The following is a 26,493-nucleotide window of genomic DNA, read 5'->3' on the forward strand; positions in this document are numbered from 1 at the left end:
AAACTGCCGTGATAGTGCACAGAGAGCAGATCAGCACTCCATGCCTCACACCTTAGCTGAACACTGTTGCTGCTAAGGCACATGCAGAAATAACACGCACGGGTCATTTCAGCAGTCTGTGGGAGTCTGAGGCAGGAAAGGCAGAAGATAACAAAATAGTAGCCAAATCTAAGTCGACCTATATGATAATCGGAAAATACAGATGCTGCTCTCTTAAGTTTTACACTAATGCAACAGCCTGATTTTTAGGTATTTACACCTTAAATGACCACTATGTTAACAGAGAAAATAAGGACATCTAATTCTACCTACCTTTACTTCATGACCCAAGACAGAACTTCAAATATTATAAATATAAAAAAGTATAAAAATAGAATAGATTGGTGAGGAAATTTTGCAGTGGTCTTGGCAGGCCAATTACATTTCACATTTTTCTCATCATATTGCATTCCTTTCCTTCCAGGATTTCAAGCTACAAAAGCAGCTCCTTCAAGCACAGTCTGCGCTCCCTCCTAAAGAGGGTCTCATTCCTGCAATGAGATCACAAGGCCCGGGGAGGGAGGCAGAGGAACTGGACAACACACCTGGCTATCACCAACTTCCTGCGCTCCTCGGTGGTGTATGGCTGCAGAAGAGGAATGCCTAACAATCTCACTTCTTCAAGTTTAGGGAATGAATTTAGTTTGTCAATGTCTTCCCAGGACTGCAAACCTAATTTGAAAAACATATTTTTTAAATAAATCCAGAAAAGTACATGAATAAGAAGATAAACATAGAAAAAGAAACTTCAGTTAATATGTGAAATATTAAAATAATTGTAAACTAGAGATCCTGAATTTTTTCTAATCCAAGGAAAGAATGGAATACATTTCACAGCACAAAGGCTTCCCTAGTCTCTCCTATCCCTGTGATCCCAGGGGTCAAGGAGAGAGACCTTCACTCTCCGACATCCACTCATCTACTAACTCTCCACCCAAATGGCTTGTAAAGGGATCACCGGTGATTTCAATAAGCAGGATGTATGCCATGATGACAGAGAATGGTGACATAATCAACTCTCCCATCAAGTACAGACTCAGGGAACAGGACCATTTATGATCAGACTCAAATTTTTTACCTAATAAATTCTAAAATGGGGCAAGTTCAACAGATCCAGAAACTAAGTATTAACTCTCTTTCATACTGTCCTGATTTTGGGGACAGGGAAAACAAATTCAAAATTTAAAGGAAACAAAAACAAAAAAAACCTGAACCTTTGGGTAAGAACATGCAATAAATTAAGTTCATCTATTCCTAAAATGAAATCCTTCCTATCGCTGTGAGTAAATACATCACCCAAGTCAATACTTGTCAGTGCTTGGAAAAATATCCCTGTAACAATGAAGCTGGCCGATTTTACAACACGTTGAATCCATGTTAGAGAAGGTGATCCCTTCCTATTTCTGTCCATCTCCAGTGAACATAAAGCAGAGGAGCAAGTTATGAGGACTCTGGTGCATGACACCCCGCCCCACCCCGCCGCGACACACACACACACACACACACACACACACACACACACACACACACACAACCGTCCTCTCCCTGCAGCATGGCATTCCCATCCAGGAGGAAGCATGGACTTAGCTCAAGGGGCGGTCAAACAGCTTCATTATGCAAAATACTAGTTTTTAAAACTTAGTTCTCACCCTTATACTCTCTACAGTGAATTCAACTGTTTACTTTTTTTCTGTTGCAGGTTATCTATTTTAAGTTATGTAGTTGTTTTAAGAAATAGGCTACCAGTAAAAGACAATGTCATGAGAATGAAAAGAAAAGCCACAGACAGGGAGAATATATGTGCTAAAACATATCTGATAAAGGATCCTTACCCTATAAAATACACAAAGAACTCTTAAAACTCCACAATAAGAAAATGAACAATCTGATTAAAAAATGGGTGAGAGACCTGAATAGACACCTTACCAAAAGAGATATATAGATGGCAAGTAAGTATATGAAAACATATTCAGCATCATATGTCATTAGGGATGTAAAGACAGAAAAAAGGCCTTTCTTTTTATTTGCTGTGGCCCTCCACAATTTATGAGAAGTACCTGCTAATTAAACCCCAAGATATTAGCTCCTCTGATTCAAATAGCCCCTCTGTTCAAACTGCAGGACAAGGTAAGCTACTCTCCAGGCTACATTCTGACATCCACCTCCTCCCTGCAGTTTTCAGAACTCAAGGATAACTCCCACCAAGGAGTCTCTAGTTAGTAGAAAGTTCACTTCCCCAGTCCCCTTCAAAGAAACCTCTTTTAAACTTTTCACAACTTTTGCTCTAAGCTTGTTCCACAGGCTTGGGAAAATGCTGATAAGATACCTCCCCAGCGCATCTGCTGGACTATCTTCTGGAAAGCAAACAAACTAACTTTTCAAGACAGCCCCTGGCATCTGCAACTTCAGTACAACACAAACCCCTCCCTTCCTTGTCACCTAGCAATGACAGCCATTATTCTTTAAAAGTGGAAGCTGCTTTTTGTTCCCTACCCTGTACTGATTAGCAATGCACTGGCCCTTTCCTCTCTTGGAAAGTAAAATAAACTTCCTTTCTGCATCTCTTCTTAAGCTGTGAATTCTTCCACAGCCCGAGTCACCGGCCAAACACTAACATTTTGGTGGCCTGTATAGGGAGTTAACTTCTCCTCCAACTTCTCCTCTGTCTCTGGAAATTCTATCTCTTCTCTCAGTTGTGAATTCTTTCACAGCCTGCATCACTGCCCAAATCCTAACAAGGGAATTGCAAATTAAAACAACTATGCACCTATTAGAATGGCCAAAATAAAAAACCTGACAACACCAAATGCTGACAAGGATGTGAAGCAACTCTCATTCATTGCAGATACAAAATGTTACTTTGGATACAGTTTGTCAGTTCCTTATAAAACTAAACATACTCTTACCATATGATTTAGCAATTACCCTCCTTGCTATTTACCCAAATCAACTGAAAATTTATGTCTACAGAAAAACCGCACACAGAGGTTTACAGCAGCTTTATTCATAATTGCCAAAACCTGGAAGCAACCAGGATGTATTTTAGTTTGTGAGTGGATAAATAAACTGTGGTATATCCAGACAGTAGACTAGCACTGGTTGGGCCTCACAGGATGTAAGTGCTAAAAATAAATAAGCGATCAAGCCATAAAAAGACATGAAGGAAACTTAAGTGAAAGAAATTAATCAGAAAAGGCTGTATGATTCCAACTACATGATATTTGGGAAAGGTAAAACTATGGAAACAGTAGAAAACACCAATGGCTGCCAGGATTGGGAAGGGAGGGAGGATAAATGGGCAGCGCATAGAGGACTGTTAGGGCAGTGAGACTGTTAAGTATTATACTACAAGCGGTAGGTACGTGTCATTATAAACTTTCCAAGCCCAGAAAATGTGTACCACCAAGAATGACCCTAATGTAAACTAGGTGGTGAGGGCGTGTAATGCAGGTTCAGTTGTAACCAAGGTATCACTGGTGCTGGGATGCTGAGAGTGGGGGAGGTTGTGCTTGTGTGAAGGGAGGGAGCATGCGGAAACTTTCTGTACTTTCTACTCTATTTTGCTGTGACTCTAAACTGCTCTAAAAAATAAAGTTTGTTAATTTTTTAAAATCGGCTAAAAATATTCACTCCTGTGATACACAGAATAAGATGGCAACAAATTGGCAATCAAATATATAAGTACCAGAAAAGAAAAGAGAAAATGTGAAAGGCACCCCAGGTTGGGATTCCCTAACCTAAATCCACACAATATGGTCTAGTTTGCAATTCCTTATATTCTTTCTACTCTGCCTTTTCCTATACAATTCATCAATTTCACTCCTTTCACAGCATGACCCCTTTAATATATAAAATGTAAATAGCTAATATAACGCTATGCCACTTGATTTATGACAATGAATGCCTTAAATTCAGCTGATCCCCAGGCACCTGCAGGTCACTCCTGAAAACGGTCCTCTAAGAAGGCAGAGCTGACTGCAGGAACACACTTGCACTGCATTTCATGCATACGCTCAGCTCAGTTCACATGGGAATGAGAACAAGCCGATACCTCACCTGACTTGTGGAGGCTGATGGACCGCAGGTTAGGAAACAACCTGGCCAGTGAGTCGTCAGGCTCCTCAATAGCGTTCAGGTGGTTGTTGGCCAGGACCAGGGTATCCAGCGAAGGAAACATTGCTCCTAACTTTCGTATTTCAGTCCAGTCTTGGAGGTTGTTGTCTGTTATATGTAGGAGCTTCAGAGAATGACAGCAAATGGAAGGACAAGACACTGTTTCATAGTCATTAAGGCACAGGAAGAGCTCCTCCAAACTGGAAAGAAAAAGAGAAATATTTCATTGTGTAGAGCAGTTAACTTCCTACTTGGCACCTATTTTCATTCATTGAAGAAATAAATAAGTGCTACTATGTGTGAGCCTCTGCTAGGTGTTACAGAGAAAATACAGATATCTTCCTGAAGCTAAAATACAGCTGAGGCCACAGCAGAGGAAGATATAACGCAGAACTAAATTAACTTTGTGCCTAATTAAGAAGTACTAACTGTATGTACAAAAGTATTTCATAGAGGCATGGAATTAAAATTGTGTTAGAATAATCAGGTAAGGGTGCATAACCTTGAAGGAGGGGCAGACTTATACAAGTTGAGAGAAGATGGAAGAAAATTCCAGAAACAACATGAACAAATATTTAGAACATAAACAATATCTACCATTTATTGAATTTCTACCCTGTGTCAGGCCCCATGCCAGATGCTTTATAGACTGACTGTTCTTCTATTTCTGCAAGGTAGATCTAGTTATGCCCATTTTATAGACAAGGAAATAGTGCTCAGAGAGGTTAATTAGCTTATCAAAGGTCATCTGTACATATAAAAGCCTAATATGCTAAGTGTCTGACTGTTCAACCAGTAGCTATGATGTGCACTGACCACCAGGGGGCAGATGCTCAATGCACAGGCATGGGAACAAGGAACAGATTGATGAATCTCAGAGGGAAGGGAGGAGGGGGAAGGAGGGAGGTCGGGAAGAGATTAACCAAAGACCTTATATGCATACTAGAGGCCCGGTACCTGGATTTAGCCAAAACCAGCTCTCCGACATCCCCTGAGGGGTCCCGGATTGCAAGAGGCCAGGCCAAGGGACCCCACACATGCACGAATTCATGCACTGGGCCTCTAGTATGATTAGAAAGTGGAACTGGGTTTAAAATTCACTCTGTGCCATGTTGGATGCTGCAGGCATGAGGAAACCAATCTCACTAGAGTGATAGTGGGAAACTAAAGTGGAATAAGTGGGGTGAGACCAAATTCTGAAAAGCTTTGATAATTTTCATATTTATACAGTAAAAAATCTACAGCTTCATATATTTCTTTAAACTACTTCCTTTGAACATTTATGCACATTTAAAGATAGATACAAACAAATGTAACAAAGCATCTCTAAAATGACAAGAGTATAATTTCTTGCATAAAATATTGAAAAGAATACCAGGTTTATTTCCAATGAGGCCAGCTATGTACAATCATCTGAGTGTTAGTATATTTTAGAGATACTGTGATTATTTTTTCCTCCTAAAGAAAAGGTTGAGGCAAAATTCTGAAACCAGGTAATCAGAAGATTAAAATGGAGAAAGGCTGGGTTGATCTAGAAATGATAAGTGCTATTCTCAGGGCTATTTTCTAGCCAGAGATTGGCATATCCCATGTTACTCAACACTGAACGAGCATTCCAGTAAAACGCTCCTGAGTTACATTCACGCCCTCATTGTACCCACTCCATGTTGGTAACCGCTCCCCATTGTCTCCGCAGGCCTAGTGTTTCTGAGCGGCAGGTCAGGGGATTCCATGCCCGGGCAGGTGACGACCAGCCTCCCAGCATGTGCTCCGGCTTACTCTGGCAGCTCCTGCAGGATCGTGTGCACTGTCTCCCAGGAGGCTTTGCTGTTATTGAGGACAAGTTTGCGAACCCCAGAGAAGGACCCAGCACATGTTCTTTCTAAAACTGACAAATTCAGAGGGTTGGAACTCAGGTTTAGAAACTCCAACTGGGGAACATTTGACACAATTTTACTGACCTAGGGAGAAAGAAAAAAAAAAGCATATCAGGCAATAATCAGTTTCTAAATAGCAATCATGTTCAGACAGGCCTAAGCGAGTGGGTCTCCAGGCAAAGGATCATTCACATTGGGGAGTTCTATTTAGTGACAGCACCCAGAGTGGCATAAATAATTCAACAAATCTTGGCAAATAACAATCTCCTTCTATGAAACAGTGTCAGAACGGAAAAGTAATGGTACAAACAAAAAGATTTCCCATGTTGCCTTTGGCAAGGTTTTTATTCTGATATTCTCTTTGATAAATGAAGAAAAGACAGTTTAGATGACACTTTAGACTACAAGTTATTAAAGAGCTCAGTATGGGTCCTCTTTGTAATCCTCTTTGAATATTTCCTTTCTTCTTCCATCCTCATTACAACATTAAGGCTAAGTGAAATAAGCCAGCCAGAGAAAGACAAGTATCACATGATCTCACTCATATGTGGAATCTAATGAACAAAATAAACTGATGAACAAAACAGATCCAGAGTCAGAAGCATGGAGCAGACTGTGGAATCTCAGTGTGGGGAGAGATTAATCAAAGAATTTATATGCATATATGCATAACCCATGAACACAGACAATAGTGTAGTGAAGGGCGGGGGCTCGGGGGAGGGGTGGGGAAGGGGACATCTGTAATACTTTCAACAATAAAGATACATTTTAAAAAATTACTTGATTAAAGACCACAAAGTAACAATTCAGGTGTTCAAAACTGACTACATAGCCACAATCACTAGAAAACAGGTTCAGCTTGGGTCAGAGAGGTACTAAACTTTAAAATATACTGACTGAAAATATAAAAAAGCACAGGAACTATATAATAAGAGAGAAAACATGATCATAAATTTAATAATTTAACTAGTAAACTGGTAGACACAAAATTTTTTAAAAGGACCTGAGCATTACTGACCTTAGCCATTGGCTTTATGTAGCAATAGGCCTGCATAGCTTCTTGCACTACGTGCCCCCAACAACTTGCAAGATGACTAATACTATTTCCATTTTAACAAATTAAGAAAATGAGCCTCAGAGATGTTAAATAATTAACATCTTGTGTTAAATCAGGTCTCAGAATCACAAAAGCCAAATCTCAAGTTGAAAATCAGAAAGGCAAATCTAAAGTTAGCCCATGGTTCTTCCCAATATACAGTCGCCCCCTATCTGCAGTACTGCTTTCCACAGTTTCAGTTACCCACAGGCAATCATGGTATGAAAGTATTAAATGGAAAATTCCAGAAATAAACAAGTCACAAGTTTTAAATCAGGTGCCACTGTGAGTAGCGTGATTACATCTCGCTCTGTCCGGCTCTTCGCCCCCAGGACACAAATCACCCCTTTGTCCAGGTGTCCACCCTGCATACACCACCTGCCCCACCCACTCAATAGTCACTTGGTCACCATCTTGGTTATCAGATGGACTGTTGTTCAAGCAATCCTTCTTTCACTTAATAATAACGCCAAGGCACAAGAGCAGGGATGCTGGCGCTCTGGATATGCCAGAGAGCAGCCATGAAATGTATGCATGCACAGACAAAAACCATAGTACATACAGGGCTTGGCACTACCAGTGGTTTCAGGCATTCTTTGGGGGTCTTGGAATTTCTATCACAAAGATAACTTGGAATTTATATCACATGTACCACAACTAGTAAATTATAAATATAACCAGAAAAAAATGAGAACTAGGCTTAAAGTAAAGAAAGTGCTAGAAGCCCAGTAAATGTTTAAACACCGAAGAGCCAGGCAATGTGGTAAATGAAGTTATGGGAAAAGGAGTTAGCAGAATACTAGTAGGTAGCACTGGTTTGGGGGTCAGACTAGGTCCCAACACTTCCTAGTTGTGTCTTAAAACTTTCCAAAGCTCAGTTTCCTTATCCGGAACACAAAGAAAATAGCACCCATCGTTTTCACAGGATCGCTGGCAGAATTCAACGAGGCCCGTGTGCCGAGCACTGCTCATGGCGCGGGCACTCCTTTTAGAAGCGGGTTTCCTTGCCCAGGAGAACGTCAACTCTAGGAAAGCGGGGACAGCACTTAACCTTCTTCATTCACTACTGCACTGGGGCGCTTAATGTTTACATTATTAAGCATTTGTTAATGGCACAAAATCATTCAATAAATGTAATTACTACTAACAGAAATTTAATATGAACCAATATGTCATATTTTTTTTAAAAAGGAAAATACTCAAAATTTGATAATTTAAGGGTTTTTGAAGCAATTTCTGGGAGAATTCCCAAAGCGAACAGATACTGATGTAACCTTTCTTGAGTGCATCTACCCTACAGTCCAATGAGAATAAAGATTAGAATAATGACTTACTAGCCCTGGAATATCCCAAAAAGATGATGTTAGGCTATAGTCTAATAATTAAAGCAGAAAAAATAATACATGTTAAAAACAAATAAATATTTTATTTAGAAAGCTGAAATTAGAAAGTATTTTAGGGTAACCATAAATGAATAGTAAGATTCTGAAAAATGTAACACCTTACACAGGTAAACTTACTTATGGCAGAAAAATGGCCTAATAGCAAAGACGGGCAAGCACGCAGTAAGTTTCTAGGGCCCCACTGACTTCTCTTTTTTAACTTCTACACACCAACCAACCAACCAACCAACCAACCAACAGAAACCGCTTCCCGCTGGAGTGAGCCGAGCAGGCTCCTGTGCAGAAACCTGGAGCTGAACTCCTGTCTCCTTTAAGTCTCCACAATTCTATTATTTAAGAGGGGGCCCTCTACTCGGGCTTCTAAAAAGAAAGAAATTACAGTTTTAGGAAAAATGGGACAAGCATTAGAAGACAACAATCTGTAACTTCTACCCAAGCTATTCTCTCCCTCACCTGAGTAGCTAATACTTCCCTCCTCTTTTATAAAATGGTTTTGATAAGAAAGGGAAGAAACAGAAGATACCTTGGGAAAGGTCAGAGTAAAATCTAGTTAGACAAAAATTCAAGTCAAAAGCTAAAAAAATGCATCTTGTTTTAACACAAAGACGCCCGACTTTAGAAGGATAGAGACAAATCTTTGCTTCCCCCAAAGTATGACACTTCTCAGTCACATTGATCTTAGTGTGGATATATAGCAGCCAGTAGTTTAAACTACATAAGAAGTTACTCATAGCATTAGTGATCATTCAAAACACTGCAAGAGCAAATGATATGACAGTATTGTGCTCCACTTTGCTATGTCAAATACTGGCTGAATAAACTTAGTTAACGGACAGAAACAAGTATCTTTTTGGCAATCAGATATATGGGCTACAATGGGGTTGAAATGTAATGTCTTAAAACTGTGACCTATGCTTTTGTAGCCTCGCAGAGTTTAATCAATCCTCAAAATCAATATTCTTTTGCTGTATTTCTCCCATCTCTCTGTGTTCTGATTTATGTTCTAGAAGACTGAGATCGATCACGTTTAAGGTGAAGGACAAATATAAAGCAATGATGAAAACAAAAATAAACTGGAAAGGACACCAGAAGGGCAGTAGCAGCAACTATTTACTTGAAAACAAGCTATAGAGTGCATACACGTAGGACCTACAAACTCCACAGAGACAGACACACACGCGACCCGCTGGCCCTCACATCACTGCGGTGGGCAGGGTCAGCGCAGCTCTGTCTAGGCAGAGAAAAGGCCGAGTGCTCAGTGCGAACTGTGTTCTGACCCATGCTGACATACACTGCTCTGCTGAGGTAGCAACATCAGCACTGCTAAGCTGGTCCCACCAGGTAGCAAAGGCACAGGTCAGAGCACGAAGCACGCACCTCAGTAGTCTGCCCCCCAAGGGGACAGATTAGGAGAAGCAGGCTGCGGACACAGGGGCGGAATGATTCAGAGGGAGATTTGGTCCGACTTGCCGCCCACGCGGGTCAAAACTCTCCCTGCGGTCAGCAGGAGGACACTGCGGGCATCGTGAGGAGGGTACAAGGGAGTTCTTCTGCATCTGTGCAGTGTGGACAGAGCATGCGAGTCAATTAGGCACCTCAAAGGACAAAGAAGGCACAGACTATAATCTGCTAAGTAGTGAACCACACTGTTTAGACCAGTGTATCAGTCAATAAAAACATGTACAAATAGGGACTTTTTCCTGGAACAGCCAGGGAAGTCTGCGTATACTAGCAAGTCACTTAGAAATCAAGTGACTGCCTCTCACAGAATCCAGGTGAGCATCTCAATAGAAACAGGAAATGTGACTGGGAGCAGTCACTGGACTGAAGCTATGAAATAAATAAGTAAACACACGAGAAGCGGAAGAAACTGATCAATAGGAAGCTGTCTTAGAATTTGTATAGCGTTCAGCATCTATAAAACGCCTCAGTGATGAATTTTATCAGCAGCCCTGTCTGTAACATGAGCAAACTGAAGCACTAAAAATGCAGGGACTTTTCTTCAGATCACAAGAAAAGTTGGAGCAGTGGTCTTCATTAACCCTTAAGAGACAGTCATTTACTCAGTAATGAAGTCAACAGACATGTGAGTGCCTGGTATGCTGGGTGCTGATGATAAAAAAGACAAAAACCTCCACTTCGCAGAAGGTCATTGAGCAGGGAAATGCCGAGGGAGCCAGTGATTGCAGAACCTTGTGAGAAACCCTGTCAGGGCAGCAGGACCCGGCAGGGGGCAGGCGGCTGCCTGGGGGACGCCAGGGAAGCTCCTAGAGGAGTGGCGCCGGGCCGTCTTGCTGAGACACAGAAAGAGGGCAGTGGACTGAGAAGGAACCGAAAGCAAGGAAGCTTGTCCTGGAAAAGCTTCTCCTGAGCTGTAAGCAGCAGCATGAGGTTAAAGATGAAGATGAGGCTCTAGAAATAGCACAGGGCCAGCTGAGGGAGGGCCACCCGCAGAGAGCTCACACAGACAGCTGCAGGCCCTCAGCCAAGGGTCCCGGGTTCGATTCCGGTCAAGGGCATGTACCTTGGTTGCGGGCACATCCCCAGTAGGGGGTGTGCAGGAGGCAGCTGATCGATGTTTCTCTCTCATCGATGTTTCTAACTCTCTATCCCTCTCCCTTCCTCTCTGTAAAAATCAATAAAATATGTTTAAAAAAAAAAAGAAGAGTAGAAAATGTAATGCATTGCTAGCAGTCTAAACTCCTCTCAACTTATCACCCTTTGGATGCCTGGAATAAAGTTCCTCAGTGCTTTTCACATTAGCAAAAACTAATAATCAAGTTAACTGAAAAATTACCATACGAACAGCTGAAACAGCCAGTCATGTATCTTAGGCAAACAGACAAGAATCTCAAGTGAGAACGAGCTCAGCAGAACACTTGATACCACAAGCAATGCGAGGGTGGTTGCTGCCTTCCCCACAGGGCAGCGAGAGGAGAGCTCACCTCCTGCCAGTCTTCGAGCTTGTTGTCAGAAAGGTCCAGCTCCGACACGTGAGCGCAAAAGGCAGCGATTTCGGTTTCCTCGCCCGCACAGGTGATCCCGCAGCTGTTCAGCACCAGGACGCTGGGGAGGTTGAGGCGATCTGGGTCACGGGAGACAGAACACTTGCTTCGTCAGCCTCGCTCTTGTCTGACACAGGCAGCCCCCAGGAATCAAAATCCAAAGCTACGATGTGGGACCTGAGGGTTCGGAATCCTCAGTGGAGACGCCAAATGTGAAGCAGCAACAGTTTGTTTCAGAACCAAACCCGGAGGAGAGGGAGGTCCCGGGGCTCCCCTCCCGCAGCCTGCCGTCCACCACACAGGCCGTCACCTCGCCACCTGAAGACCAGGTCCACATGACGTGTCACCCACCAGTGTCTTCTTATTGGCCTCAGTTCTTCCTCTTTAAAATTTAGTTCAGAAGTGTCATTCTGGATAGCTCTTTTCTCTCTGTCTGGTGTACAGTTTCACCTTTTGCTGCCTTTTAAAATAACCTCAAACCATTAAACATAGTCTCTGCTAACCTACTTCTGTTTGTCTACATGTGTCAATAAAATCACTTACTATCCTATCCTATGTAATATCCTATGTAATAAAAGCATAATATGCAAATCGACCGAATGGCCGAACAGTGGCTCGGCCATCCGGGACCACACTATGACACCCACTGGCGCCGGGTCAGCCAAGGCGGGTGCGATGCGATTGGTAGGGGGCCCGGCCATCGCCCCATGATCGCCCACAGAGGGAGGCCCAGGCCACCTATGGGAGGGCTGCGATGAGTGGGCGGGGCCTCCCTCTGGGAGGGAAGCCCGGTCCCGGGTGCCAGAGGGAAGCCAGTGCCGGCAGCCGGGGAAGGAAGGCATCCTCGTGCACGAATTTCATGCCTCAGGCTCCAGTCTCTAATAAAGGGTAAGCATGAGAATTCAACCACTTTCCCTGTGCATAAAACAAGGACTCACAAAGGTAATATTTAATAATGGAGGCCTCACACTGCATGATTTTTCAACTTAGTACTTATCAGTATCAAGTTTTTCAGAAAGAGAATGGAGCCTGAAAAAAATGACCAAGTACGAAGTCCACTTCCTTCTGTCATTCCAGTTGATATGGGATGATAAGATCGTTGCAATGAAAATAAAAGCTCGTAACCTTTGGATATAGGAACCAAAACACTGTTCAATAATAATCTCCCATAATTACAAAGAACTAACCCTATGAACTGTTCATTACAACATTAAGCTAAAACAGCATGCACACTTCTGGTGTAGATCTTTGCTCACATCATAATCCCTCTTCTAGAATGTCTTTATCTCTTCTCTAACAAAATTCTACATTCTTGAGGGGTTAGTTCAAGTCTCACAGCTTTGAACCCTTTTCTGATATTAACTCTCTTCTAAACTTCTTCCCCAATCACTGTATCATTCATTGTATCACTCAACATAAACTACCTCATGTTCTAGTTTCGTAAATGTGACTTTCTTGTAATTCAATTCGGCTGTTCGGCTGTGGAGGACAAAGGAGTTTTGCAGTCTCTTGCACCCTCCAAGTTCATGAAAGAATATGTATTTGAAATGATATCACTCAAATATTGTTCTTGCCCCATGAGTCCAACTAAAATGACTTTTGACCAATCAGGAGCAAAACAAGTCCTTTCACTTTTTTCAAAAAAAAAAAAAAAAAAAATGAAATCACAGCCAGGGAGAAAAACTGACTCATAATTCAAAATAAAGAAATTTGCAAAAAGGCAATATTCTGGTTTAATGTCCTAAGTAAGCCCAGCAAATAACCCTTTTAGATCTCTTTCTTACCTTTCATAGGAGAGCCCTGAGGTGTAGCTGGGACGTGGACTCCCATCCCAGGACCACGGCGGTAAGGAAAGTTTTCAGGACTATATTTTTCACATAACACTTGCATAAAACTCCTTCCAGGAGGCTGATCCATCTTCCTTTCCTAAAATTCTACAAGAAACCAAGAAGTCATCAAGATTATTTATTTTCTAATATAAGAAATATTTATTAAGAACTAATTATTTATAAGGCACTAGGCTAGGCATTGCAGACATCTAAGACACGGTCACTGCCCCCAAGAATTCATACTGTGGTGAGACCTTATGACCACATGTAGACAAGACAGCAATACAGTTCAGCACATGATCATCACAATACAGATGAAAAGTGCTACATGATTTCGAAGAAGAGGCCATCATTCTCAACCCAGGGCAACAAGAAAACTTTTGGCTGGTGCATAGGGTTCATGTGGTAATAGGAAAAAGGACTAAACAGAAAGTAAAGACTAAACATCAGACTAAAGCATTTTAACGAATCCTCTATTTTTCTCCTCTTCCTCCATAGTAAAAAAAAATGTTTGTGTACATAGCTACCTGTATTTAGGAATGACAATATGACTAAGTTCTAGTTGATGAGATAGAAACAAATTATTCTATGGCCACTTCTAGAAATCATCCTTAAAAGAGCCAGAGCCTGGCCGGTGTGGCTCAGTGGTTGAGCGTTGTCCTATGAACCAGGAGGTCACACACAGTTTGATTCCAGGTCAGGGTTTGTGGGCTCGATCCCCAGTAGGGGGCGTGCAGGAGGCAGCTGATCAATGATTCTCTCTTATCATTGATGTTTTTCTCTCTCTCCCTTTGCCTTCCTCTCTGAATTTTTTTCAAAAAGAAAGCCAGAGTATGCTTTTGCCCAAGTTATTTTTACTTTTGTTGCCTTTGCCCAAGATATATATATAAAAAATAATCGTGCTAAGGTCAATATCAAAGAGTTTACTGACTAAATTTTCTTCTAGGAGTTTTATAGTTTCAGGTTTTACATTTAAGTCTCTAATTTATTTTTAGTTTACTTTTGTTTATTGTGTAAGAAGTGATCTAGTCTGATTGTTTTGCATTTATCTGCCCAGTTTTCCCAACACCATTTATTGAATAGACTGTCTTTACAACAATATATATTCTTGCCTCCTTTGTTGTAGATTAATTGACCATTTAGGCGTGGGTTTATACCTGGGCTCTCTATTCTGTTCCTTGATGTATGTGTCTGTTCTTGTGCCAGTACAAACACTTGTCCACGTACTGTACCAAAAGCTGTATCTGTACAACTGACCAGTGGAGACTATGGACTGTCCCCTGGAGAGTACAGGGCTGCCCTGTCGGGGTCCTCATTGTGAGCTGAAGGATGCAGCCTGTTTAGCTCTATCCACGCAGTGATCAGTGCCTACAGTGTCCTCTATCCCAGCCCTGAGTGTGTCACAGCGGATGAGTCATCTAGGCCTCAGGAAGCTTCAAGTGGAAAGGTTCTTTTTGTCAATGTAAACTTATCACCACGGACAAAGTGGAGCAGGGGCTATGTCATCAGCAACAGCACCATAGCTCTTATCAAAGACCTGTCTCAAGCAAATGCCAAGAAAAGTTTTAGAAATGTTTAACAAAAAGTCAAAGAAGTTACACTGCTATCTTCCATGCAATTGGCAGTTCAAAAAGATTAAAGAGTGTGGGGAGGGTGCTGAACTGTCAGTGTCAGCATAATAGTCACCTGAGGTTAAATAGCATCTTTTAACTGAAAGCGTCAGGACCACTTAAATTCAAATCTATGCAATTCAAGAGCAATAATCTTACACACGATTTAAATGGAGACAAACTGAGGAATTGTAATATTAAACACATATTCAAGTCAAAGTAAGTCCTCGTAAGCAAGTAATCCTAGTGCATAGAACACAGAAAGGTCATTCCTCATGGCCCCAGGCTTAACGCCTCTTCCAGACAGTCTGGGGGTTTCTCCTTCCTCTTCCCCTGAAGACTTAAAAGCAGTGCCAGGTGCCTTCACTGACCATTTCCCAGGAGACTCTATTGAAAAGCTTCCCGGGAATGCAGATAGTGTACACATTAATACATGAGCTTGGCATTAGAAAGTTAAGATTGCAAAATGAATCAGTAACATAAATCTACTCAAAATCTGTTGAGGCAGTTTGAGGAGGAATGGCAGCAGAAAAGGGAAACTGAAAACCAAGCAGACTGAAAACTGAGGAATCCAGGATGGAAAAAAAAAGATCTTTAAGTGAAGCCTTTGAAAAGGTTGTTTTGGGGTGGGAGGGTAATCTATGTCTTTCTGGGGAAGAAAACAGTGTCAAATTACACCTGACTAGCTCTCCAGCGGGCAGGGTGCTGACGCATTTGTAAAAGTGTTCTAAATTGGTGCTTAGTCGGCAGCCGCGAGACCTGGGTGATGTCACTTGGTCCCACCATCAAGTTGTGGAGCGCGCCTGTGAAAATGTCAGCTCCTTTGTGCCTCCAATCCTGACTACACGATGCTCTTGTAAAGGCTGGAGAATGTTCAGGACAAAGAGCATGTTGGTGGGTAAGTTGCTCAGTGTACTTTTGCCAAATCCTATGTAATAAAAGCCTAATATGCTAAGTGTCCAACTGTTTGTTCGACCATTCGACCAGTTGCTATGACACGCACTGACTACCAGGAGGCAGACGCTCCAACAGATAGGTTAGCTTGCTTCTGGGGTCCGGCCATCCGGACTGGGCAAGATGGGCTGGACACGCCCTGGAGCCCTCCCGCGGTCCCTCCCCAGCCCCGACTGTGCACCAGTGGGGTCCCTCTGCCTGGCCTGCGCCCTCTCGCAATCCAGGATCCCTTTGGGGGATGTTGGACTGCCAGTTTCGGCCCAATCCCCACAGGCCAGGCCGAGGGACCCCACTGGTGCACAAATCCGGGCACTGGGCCTCTAGTAGATTAACATCACAACAGAACACCCAGTCACCTAAGTACCCTCAAATGCTATCAAACAATTTGCACTTTATGTCCCCAAAGGACTAGGTCAAAATTAGTTTGAAACTCAAGGCAACTGAAAATAGGAAATAGGCCATGTCCAGCATGAAGCAGAAGCTCCACAGTGCAGTGTGCGGAGGTGGACAGAATACCCTCGGCCTGGGACTTCCTTCACGAGACAAGTTAAATGTGTTAATCAATGTTAGCCAATATTTCATCCCAATTACCCAACTGTCCAAACTGCTGTGACTCTGGAACCATAAGGGCTCCAGGAGGCAGAGGTGACAAAGTCATCAAAGGCTCTGGGATCAGGCCTTCTGGCCACCTCTTCCTGGGGACTAACCAGGAGTGGAGCTTCCGCAACAGGAAGCCGACCCCAGGATCCTGGCTACTGGGACAGGAAACAGTTCTAAAAAATAAACGGCAGTAGTTCAAAATATGCATTAGTTTAGGAGAAGGCTACATCTCCAGGAAGAGTTTTCATAGCATAAACATAGTGGAGAAGAGGGAAACATTCTCAAGTAGTTTAAAACTATTGACATGAAGCCACTTATACACAACTAACCCATCTCACCTATTCATCAGAGAAGGGCAGAAAAAACTACACTCCAAAAGCCACCTGCCCAGATTTTGGTTCCAATTATTTAAAAACAAAACTTAGGTTAAACATTTTAGATGAAGATTCTACAATTTCACCTTTAGGTTCCTTTGGTCAGATGACATTTCATTCTGGTCATTTTTCTCCACTTAAATGTCTATTTCCTTTATAAGACCGTTTAAGAATGAAAATCTCTTTACCACTTGTTTAATGAAAATGGAGAGCAAATATAATCAATTAATTTTGCTATCTCTCTTGGGCGCCTTACCAATTATTTTCCCATTCATCTACATATATAAAAGCCTAAGTGACCGGCTGACCGTTGGACTGGCCGACTGGTAGCTATGATGTGCACTGACCACCAGGGGGCAGACGCTCAATGCAGGAGTGGAAACCACAGGCATAGAAACATGGAACAGACTGATGAATCTCGGAGGGAAGGGGGTGGGGAAAGAGCGGGTAGAGATTAACCAAAGATCTTATATGCATACTAGAGGCCTGGTGCACGAATTCCTGCACCAGTAGGGTCCTTTGGCCTGGCCTGCACCCTTTCCCAATCCAGGACCCCTCGGGGGATGTCAGAGAGCCGGGTTTGGCACAATCCCCGCAGGCCAGGCCGAGGGACCCCACCGGTGCACGAATCAGTGCACCAGGCCTCTAGTGAATTTGTAAAAACAAATGTCCTCACAGAGCTTCAAGTCTTACTTCGTTCTGTTCAACAGACAGGAAGCAGATGGTGCATCTGTGCCCAACACTGTGTATTTCTGCCGAACACTGTGTGGAGCACTAAGGAAGTGAGTGAGGAAAGCCCAAACTCTGCCCTTAGGACAGCCACAACCCACAAGAAACAACACGGACATCACACATGCCTGAAAGAGCCACACAGAACAAGGAAGGAGGAGGTGAAACCTGAGGCACTTGAAGGATGGTGAAGATTAGGTTAACGGTGGAGAGCATTGCAGGCACAGGAAATAATACAATGTGACCGGGCACAGGAGACATCAAGCACTGGCCAGGGAGCTGTATAGCTAAACCATGAAATACGCGTTGGGGGAGCAGGACATGTGACTGCAGGGTGGATGGGAGACTCAGCTTATTGCTCAGAGAGATAAGAGTAAAAAAATGTTGATAGATCACCACGAATAGTGCAAGGATGGGGGTTACCAATCGTTATGCAGAATATCGAGAGGTCAAAAATGGTGAGAATTTTAAAGCCCCTGGGCAACTAGTTCATTCATCTCGGGGAAGCATTTTCAGGACAGCCAAGTGGGTACACATCGGGAGCTGAGGAAATAAGTGAGTGAAGACAGTGAGTGCAGACCAGGCCTTTGAGAAGCTTCAATGAAAGCAGAAGAGATGGGACAATGGATGGAGAAAAACCAAACGTTCAGAGAGAGTTTTTATAGCTTGTTCTTTTTTTAAAAGGATAAGAGAGACATTTATAGGCTGAGTTCTTTGCAGGAGGTCAATAATAACAAAATAAGCCTGTGGGGGGAAATCTCTCAGAGACCACCCAAGAATCTTTTAAGGTTACAAGCTTTCTCAATGTTTCCAAGTATTTTTTTAAATTCTTTTTAAGCCCATTTAACTTTACCTTTGTGGAATTTTAACCTCGTATGGGAAAGCTTCCTTTTATGAAAGATCCCCACTGTACTCAAACCCTGCTAGTGTCTGGGACATTTTAGGTTAGCTAGGACTTTTGTTCATTTCTTTTCCCAATCTTTCTGATCTTCAGCGTAAGTATATCCCAATAAAACACAATTACTCTAGGAAAACATATGTGTGTTGTATGTTTTTCCCTCCATGAAAGATTAAATACATGAATTACTAAAGGTCTATTAATAAGCTTTTTTCTAGCTCCGGCTGGGTTGTTCAGTTGGTTGGAGTGTTGCCCCATTTTCAAAAAAAGGTTGGGGTTCGATTCCCAGTAAGGGCTCATACCTGGTCGGGGAGTGTACAGGAGGCAACCAATCGATGTTTCTCTCACATCAATGTTTCTCTCTCTCTCCCTTCCTCTTCCTCTCTCTCTAAAGAAAAATCAATAAAACATATCCTTGGGTGAAATTATATTTTGTTTTTTTCTAAATAATTGCTTTAAAAATAAAGTATACACATTCTGAAATGTTTAAATGTTCTATTGCTTTAAGAATACCATGATTTACATTCTGAATTTTTTAAATGCTCAACAGGAAAAACACACCACGCCTGTAACACCACGTGGCTTTGTGCAGATGTGCTTCTCCTTTCTACCAGCTAAGGGAGGCGCACGCCTGTCCTTATCAGTAGCATGTCTAGCGCCACAGCCACACCTGGAAGTCTGGTCAACAGATTCAGCGAGTAGACGAAACCGCAGGGTGCTCCTTATGGTGCACATGTTTCCAGACAATTCCTCATGCTATGTAGATACGTATTTTTTACACAGATTGAGTCTCTTTACATATATAGTTTTGTAAACTGCCTTTTCACTAATAGCTCATGAAAAACTTTATCACTAAACATATATCCACATGATCATTTTTAGGGTTTGTAGAGATTCCATTAAGGACCTTTTACAGCTGAAGTCATAAAAACACTTCAGGGATATTATCCAAGTCAATATAATTAGGCTAGACAGTGTCACTCCTAATTTCATTTATAGGTAAACCTGAAATACTATCTCAGTACCTTTTCTAAGCTTTATGTGATATTAGAGGCCCAGTGCAGGAATTTATGCATGGGTGGGGTCCCTAGGCTTGGCCGGCAATCAGGGCCAACCAGGCCATCTTACCCAGTCCCAATCAGTGCCGGGCTGATTGGGCCTGTGCCGATTGGGCCTGCAGGCGGGGAGGCGGGGAGCGAAGCGGGGAGGGACGGGGGAGGTTGGCCAGCTGCAAGAGGTTGACTGTGGGAGCAAGCATACTGACCACTAGGGGGCAGCTCCTGTGTTGAGCGTCTGCCCCCTGGTGGTCAGTGCGCATCACAGTTCCGGTCATCTGGCTGTAACGGTTGCTTAGGCTTTTATATATAGAGAGAGATACTTAAATGGGTGCCTTCTTGAGATAAAAAGAAAGGAAAATAAACTAATTCTAATAAACTTTCAGAACTATTCTATAGAATTACAGTTCACCAATTCACAAATTTATGCATTCCAAGTGCAAAACTTGAGTGTAGCTGATAATCCATTATCATGACACACCATGTCATAACCTGCTATGAACGACCATTTTTTAGTCTTTCTCAACTGTAGACTAAACCACATTCAAGTGTAACAAAGTAGCACATCAACTTTGCAAGACAGAATTTAAAAAAAAAAAAAAAATCCAACATTGCCAAGTGAAATGAGAATTCAGACTCTCGCTTAGTCCTTGAATTATGCTGTTGGTAAGTCACTGCTGTTACCCTCCTTGCTTCTCACAGCACTATGACTCTCTCTAACAGTACCAGATATTAAAATGTCCAACTCACACGCTTTAGTCCAAAGACGTCTAGAGCTGTGACTCTTATCAGAAAGTACAGCCTCAGACCTGTATGTATTTCCTACTAAACAAGCACAATGCACATGAGGCGTATTTGATGTGGAAAAAAGAGAAAGCTTCCTCATTTACAACTGCACATTTGCAAATACGACCGACCTGCTTGCTGTGGTCTACTGTATGTAAACATAGTGCTTAGAATTTCTGATCCAAATGCACGAACCCGAGAATTTTAAGATTCTGATGAGAAAGCATTTGAGAGGAAACAAAAATTAAGAAAATATTGCTATTTAGACTGAAGAACCTTTGTGCAAAAATGTTTCTAAGCACTTCTTTCTTGATTTTCATAGATTCTTGTCCAGAAATGTTGACTTAAATCATTGCCTACATTGCTGTTTAATTAGGCATTCTAAAATACAGAAAACACTTTCCAAAAACTTCCAGCAAGCACAACAAAAGCAGTTTACCATTCACCACACCCTTTAATCCAACAGCACCCAAGGAAGAGTCCCAACCTCCCTGCACCTCCCAGCTCTTTCACAAATTGGCCACACACCCTTCCTACCCGCCCGGATTCAACCTGGGAAAATCTCCAGGCTTGCTGTACTTACTCAACACTCAGGAGTAGATACATTTACTCTCAAATTCACGTCCCCCAAAGCCAAGGGCCCCACACCGAGATTAACCATCGTGTTACAGCCTCGCCGTTTCCCACAGCCAGCCTCTGAGACAGACAAACGGACACTTCTGCTTCCGGCTCCGAGACTGAGGTGACTGCTCAGGTTTCTGTGGCCCAAACAGCATGAGTCAGACTTTGTGGGCCCTAATCTACTGAGCCATGCTGTCTTCACTAACAAACAAGTACTATGTCAACAAGACGGGCATCACACAAAAATCACAGAAATACCACTTATTAAAATATGTGAAAACCACTGCACCTCAAACACCTCTCGTAACTACTCAAATTGAATCACAAAACTAAGCAGCAATACTGATAGGTTAGTCACCAAAAGGGAAAAACTGCTCATAACTTCTTCCTGTCAAAAAAGCAATGACTATTCGTTTCTTGAATGGATTCATTTCCATCAGAAGAAAACTATGTGCATGCTACCTCAGTGGTGAATACACAAGTTCAAGGTTATTCATTACTCAGCTGTTTACAGGACAGATTGCACCCATTATCTCTACTCCTGAGCAGCAACGGAAGCTATTACGTTAAAATGAGGCCCTCTAGACGAGCGCTTTTCAACCTTTCTCATCTCATGACACATATAACCTAATTACTAATATTTTATGGCACATTATATTTTTTTGCCAATCTGACAAAAAGTAGGTATAATTTTTATTCAGTCACACGGTGGACAGCTATGGTTGTGCTGGCTGTTGTCATTTTTTTATTTGACAATCTAAGGGGAAAGAGGTCAGTGCCCCTGACTAAATAGTCAGGTACTGCATGTTGTAAAAATGATTACTGCACCCCAGTTGGAAATTGGTGTTCTAAAGGAGTTTGCAAACCATTCTGGCTCATAACCAGGTATTGCCAGAATGTTAAACATCAGCCACACAGAGTTTACAAAAGTTTACAGGTCATTAAAAAATTCACTAATCCTTCCCGGCCAGCATGACTCAGTGGTTAAGCATTGACCTATGAACCAGGAGCTCACAGTTCGATTCCCAGTCAGGGCACACGCCCAGGTTGCAGGCTTGATCCCCAGTAGGGGGCATGCAGGAGAAAGCTGATCAATGATTCTCTCTCATCACTGATGTTTCTCTCTTTCTCCCTCTCCCTTCCTCTCTGAAAGCAATAAACATGTTTAAAAAGTCACTGTCTTTTCCACATTTAGTGCTGCTAGAGCATGGCCTGTGGTGGCATTGCCTGGTGGTAATAGAAGTGCGTTTCAGAACGAAGTTGCCTGATGTAAATCATGACTGTCTCCACTATGTGTGACTGTGGGCAAGCTTCTTCAGTTCTCTTAGGTCTTCGTTGCCTTGTCCATAAAAGGGGGCACAGGGTGCTGAAGATGGTGACAATATGGGTAAAAGTGTTTACCACGGTGCCTGGCACATAGAAGGCACTTAGTAAATACAAGCTTATTACTATTACTTCTACTGCGAATCCTATTACTCCTACCATCACCACTCAGGGAGCATGGTAGCAATCATGTAGGGCTGGGGGACTAGCAATTTTTGTTAAATAGATTCAATCTAATTGTTTTTGGTCCCAGGTCTGTTAATTAATGCCAATTAATGATTCAGGCAGTAAAAATGTCTGACATTTATAACAGCATTCCTTCCTAGCTGGAAGATCTTCCCCTGTCCTCTCCACCTATCGAAATGTTATGGATCCTTCAGTGCCCAGCTCATTTTTCAGATACCTCCTGGCATAATCATCACTTTCCCTTGAGCTGAGTCCATGGTATCTATTGCCTAAAATATTCAGTGAGCAACTAACCAATCACATATTGGCATGGAATCTTTTCATTTGTGTCCCATATACTAGTACTACTAGTACTACTATGCATTATACCACTTGTGCGTAATGACGTGATTTCCATGTTTATGCCTGTGTCCTTAGACTGAGTAATTCTTCAGGGTAAGGACCATAATGCTTCTTTGCATGATCATGGACTGGAACTTTGCACTAAACTGGCACTCAGTAAATATGCTAATCAATGAGTTTTCTAATCAATTCTGATTGTGCATATCAAGTGAATTTTATAAAATATTTAAGACAGGTTTATTTTTTTTTAAATATATTTTATTGATATTTTTACAGAGAGGAAGAGAGAGGGATAGAGAATTAGAAACACCGATGAGAGAGAAACATCGATCAGCTGCCTCTTGCACACCCCCTACTGGGGATGTGCCCGCAACCAAGGTACATGCCCTTGACCGGAATCGAACCTGGGACCCTTGAGTCCGCAGGCCGACGCTCTATCCACTGAGCCAAACCGGTTTTGGCAAGACAGGTTTATTAATAAACTCTGAGATAAGAGTATTTATGAACAAAAATGTTTCATATCTACCAATAAGCATGTACTATGTCTACCGCTTCACGGAGATTCCAAAAATAAAGATGACATGACTGAGCAATGAATCCATAGCAGAGTCAGAAATACCTGCTATCAAGCTAAATTCTTCCGCAAAACCTACAGCCACAATTGTTTTAATACTGAGCATTTTATTTTGGTATCCATGCCATCCTCCTATACAATAAAAGCCTAATATGCAAATTGTCTCCTCGACCAAGAGTTCAACCACTCGCTATGACGTGCGCTGACCACCAGGGGGTGGCGTGAAACATGGCAAGTGTCAGTGACAGGGCGCTAGCAGCGGTGAAGGTGCTGCCGGCCCCAATGGGCCCCTACAAGAGCGGGGCCGTGGTGGGATGGTGGAACAGGTGAGCAGGCAGCGCCAAGCCAAGGTGGGTGCGAGCGGGGACACGATCGCTCCACAGATGGCGACCAGCAGTGGCGGCAGGGGGGTTGCGGCTGCCACCCAGCTCCCAGGTGCTGAGGAAGCCAGGTGGGGGCCCAGCCCCGGCCGATCGGCAACCAGCGACCGGCAGGCCCTCATCGCCTGATCGAGACCGGGCCCCAGGCTGAGATGGGGAATTGGGGGAGGGTGGCGGCAACCAATCTCCCGCAGTGCCTGGGCGGGGGGCTGCAACCTCTCGCCAGCTACCTGGGGGTGTAGGTGATGGGGATGGAGGTGTGTGAGAATACCTGGGGGTGTAGGTGATGGGGATGGAGGTGTGTGAGAATGCATGGTATCCACCAAGCTTGCGCTCACTTCCCCTACCTGCCCTCAGGATGCCAGGACTCATGCACCAGGGAAGCCCCCATGCTCAGGTGCTGGGTGCTGGTGAGGAGCACGCCCCGCACCCACAGGGCCTCTTCCAAGTGAGCCAGGCCACAGCCGCTGGGGCTGCAGGGGCCGGTCAGGCTCCCTGTGGGTTCACGCAGGAGCATCTGCAATGCCGGCCGGGAGAGAATATGCTTGTGCTGCCTGCCCGGCTTCCGTGTGGTGCTGCTGGGTGGCCCTGAGGCCCACGCTGCACCCCAGCCAGTGGCGTCTGGCCACGCTCACTGCATCTCCATGTGGGGACTCGGGCGCCATGACTCGGGTGGAGGGGGGCGCGCAGGGCCCCAGGTGCTGCCCAGGGCCAGAGGTCAGCTGGGACCTACCCTTCCACACCAGACACTCACACTTTGATCGCCGGCCAGGCCTAGGGACTGCACCGGTACACGAATTTCAGGCACCGGGACTCTAGTGTATTTCATATGCAAGAGTTAATAATTTATGTCATACTTCAAAACAATAGATACTTTAGTAACTACAGATTCATATATGTGCATTGCTGGTGAGAATATAAAATAGTGTAGCTGCTATGGAAAACAGAATGGCAGAGCCTCAAAAAATTAAACATAGAATTACCATATGACCCAGCAATCCTACTTCTGGGTATATACCAAAAGAATTGAAAGCAGTGACTTGAGTATCTGTACACCAGTGTAACAGCATTATTCACAACTAGAGGCCCAGTGCACAGATTCGTGAACGGGTGGGGTCCCTCAGCCTGGTCTGCACCCTCTCGCAACCTGGGACCCCCCCGGAGGATGTTGGACTGCTGGTTTTGGCCCGATCCCCAGCAGTCCAAAACCATCAGTCCGACATCCCCCTGAGGGGTGTAGCAGTGCCGAAGCGGCAGGCAGCCAAGGAGGAGCCCCACACAGGGCCAGGCGCAGCTCCACTACCACTCCTCTCGGCCCTGCTGCACCTGCCGCCACCGCCACTCAGTAGCGCTGCCGCGGAGGCGGGAGTGGCTCCCACTGCCGCAACTGCACTCGCCAGCCGTGAGCCCGGTTTCTGGCTGAGCGGTGCTGCTACTGTGGGAGTGCAATGACCATCAGGGGACAGTTCCTGCATTGAGCGTCTGTCCCCTGGTCAGTGCGCGTCATGGTGACCAGTCGTTTTGGTCGTAACAGACGCTTAGGCTTTTATATATATAGACAAGAGGCCTGGTGCACAAAATTCGTGCACAGGGGGAGGGGGTCCCGTCCCTCAGCCAGGCCTGTACCCCCTCCAATCCAGGACCGCTGGCTCCTAACCACTCACCTACCTTCCTGCCTTATCACCCCTAATCACTCTGCCTGCCTGCGTGATCGCCCCTAACCCCTATGCCTGCCTGATGCCCCTAACTGCTCCCCTGCCTGCCTGATCACCCCTAACTGCCTCTGCCTGCCTGATCATCCCTAACCACCTCTGCCTGCCTGCCTGGTCACCCCCAACCACCTCTGCCTACCACCTCTGCCTGCCTGCCTGTCTGATTGCCCCTATCCACCCCTGCCTGCAGCCTGATTGTCCCTAACTGCTCCCCTGCTGGCCTGATCACGCCTAACTGCTCTCCCCTGCCGACCTGACTGCCCCTAACTGCCCTCCCCTGCTGGCCTGATTGCCCCTAACTGCCCTCCCCTGCCAGCCTGATCGCCCCTAACTGCTCTCCCCTGCTGGCCTGATTGCCCCTAACTGCCTCTGCCTTGGCCCCCGCCACCATGGCTTTGTCTGGAAGGACATATGGAAGATGTCCAGTCTAATTAGCAAATTACCCTTTTATTAGTATAGATAGCCAAACGATGGAAACAATCCAAATATCTATGAACATATGAATGAATAAATAAACAAAATGTGCTATGTACATATGATGGAATATTATTCAGCTTTGAAAAGGAAGGAAATTGTGACACATGCTAACACATGGATAAAACTTGAAGACACTGCTAAAAGAAATAAGCCAGATGCAAAAGGTCAAAAACTGTATGAATCCACTTATATGAGTTATCTAGAGCCGTGGTCGGCAAACTGCAGCTCGCGAGCCACATGCGGCTCTTTGGCCCCTTGAGTGTGGCTCTTCCACAAAATACAACGGCCTGGGTGAGTCTATTTTGAAGAAGTGGCGTTAGAAGAAGTTTAAGTTTAAAAAATTTGGCTCTCCAAAGAAATTTCAATCGTTGTACTGTTGATATTAGGCTCTGTTGACTAATGAGTTTGCTGACCACTGATCTAGAGTAATCAAATTCATAGAGACAGAAAGTAGAATTATGGGCTGGGCAGAGTGGGGAATAGGGAGTTATTGATTAATAGATATAGAGT

The 26,493-nt window shown here is 43.8% G+C and overlaps 1 protein-coding gene across 4 annotated transcripts in view; it reads right to left on the minus strand.

The window, feature by feature from the left end:
• TBCEL (tubulin folding cofactor E like) overlaps positions 1 to 26,493 on the minus strand; it is a 67,364-nt gene that overhangs the window by 29,498 nt on the left and 11,373 nt on the right. For all 4 annotated transcript variants that reach the window (XM_054712361.1, XM_054712359.1, XM_054712360.1 and 1 more), the window contains 5 exons: positions 13,318 to 13,467; positions 11,474 to 11,613; positions 5,932 to 6,113; positions 4,096 to 4,352; positions 585 to 711 (listed from right to left, as the gene is read on the minus strand). In XM_054712361.1, the coding sequence (XP_054568336.1) occupies positions 585 to 711; positions 4,096 to 4,352; positions 5,932 to 6,113; positions 11,474 to 11,613; positions 13,318 to 13,450 (839 nt within the window). In that variant the 5' untranslated portion in view covers positions 13,451 to 13,467. The remainder of the gene's footprint in view (positions 1 to 584; positions 712 to 4,095; positions 4,353 to 5,931; positions 6,114 to 11,473; positions 11,614 to 13,317; positions 13,468 to 26,493) is intronic.

The sequence above is a fragment of the Eptesicus fuscus genome, chromosome 23, assembly GCF_027574615.1.
Source record: "Eptesicus fuscus isolate TK198812 chromosome 23, DD_ASM_mEF_20220401, whole genome shotgun sequence".
Taxonomy (NCBI): Eukaryota; Metazoa; Chordata; class Mammalia; order Chiroptera; family Vespertilionidae; genus Eptesicus; species Eptesicus fuscus.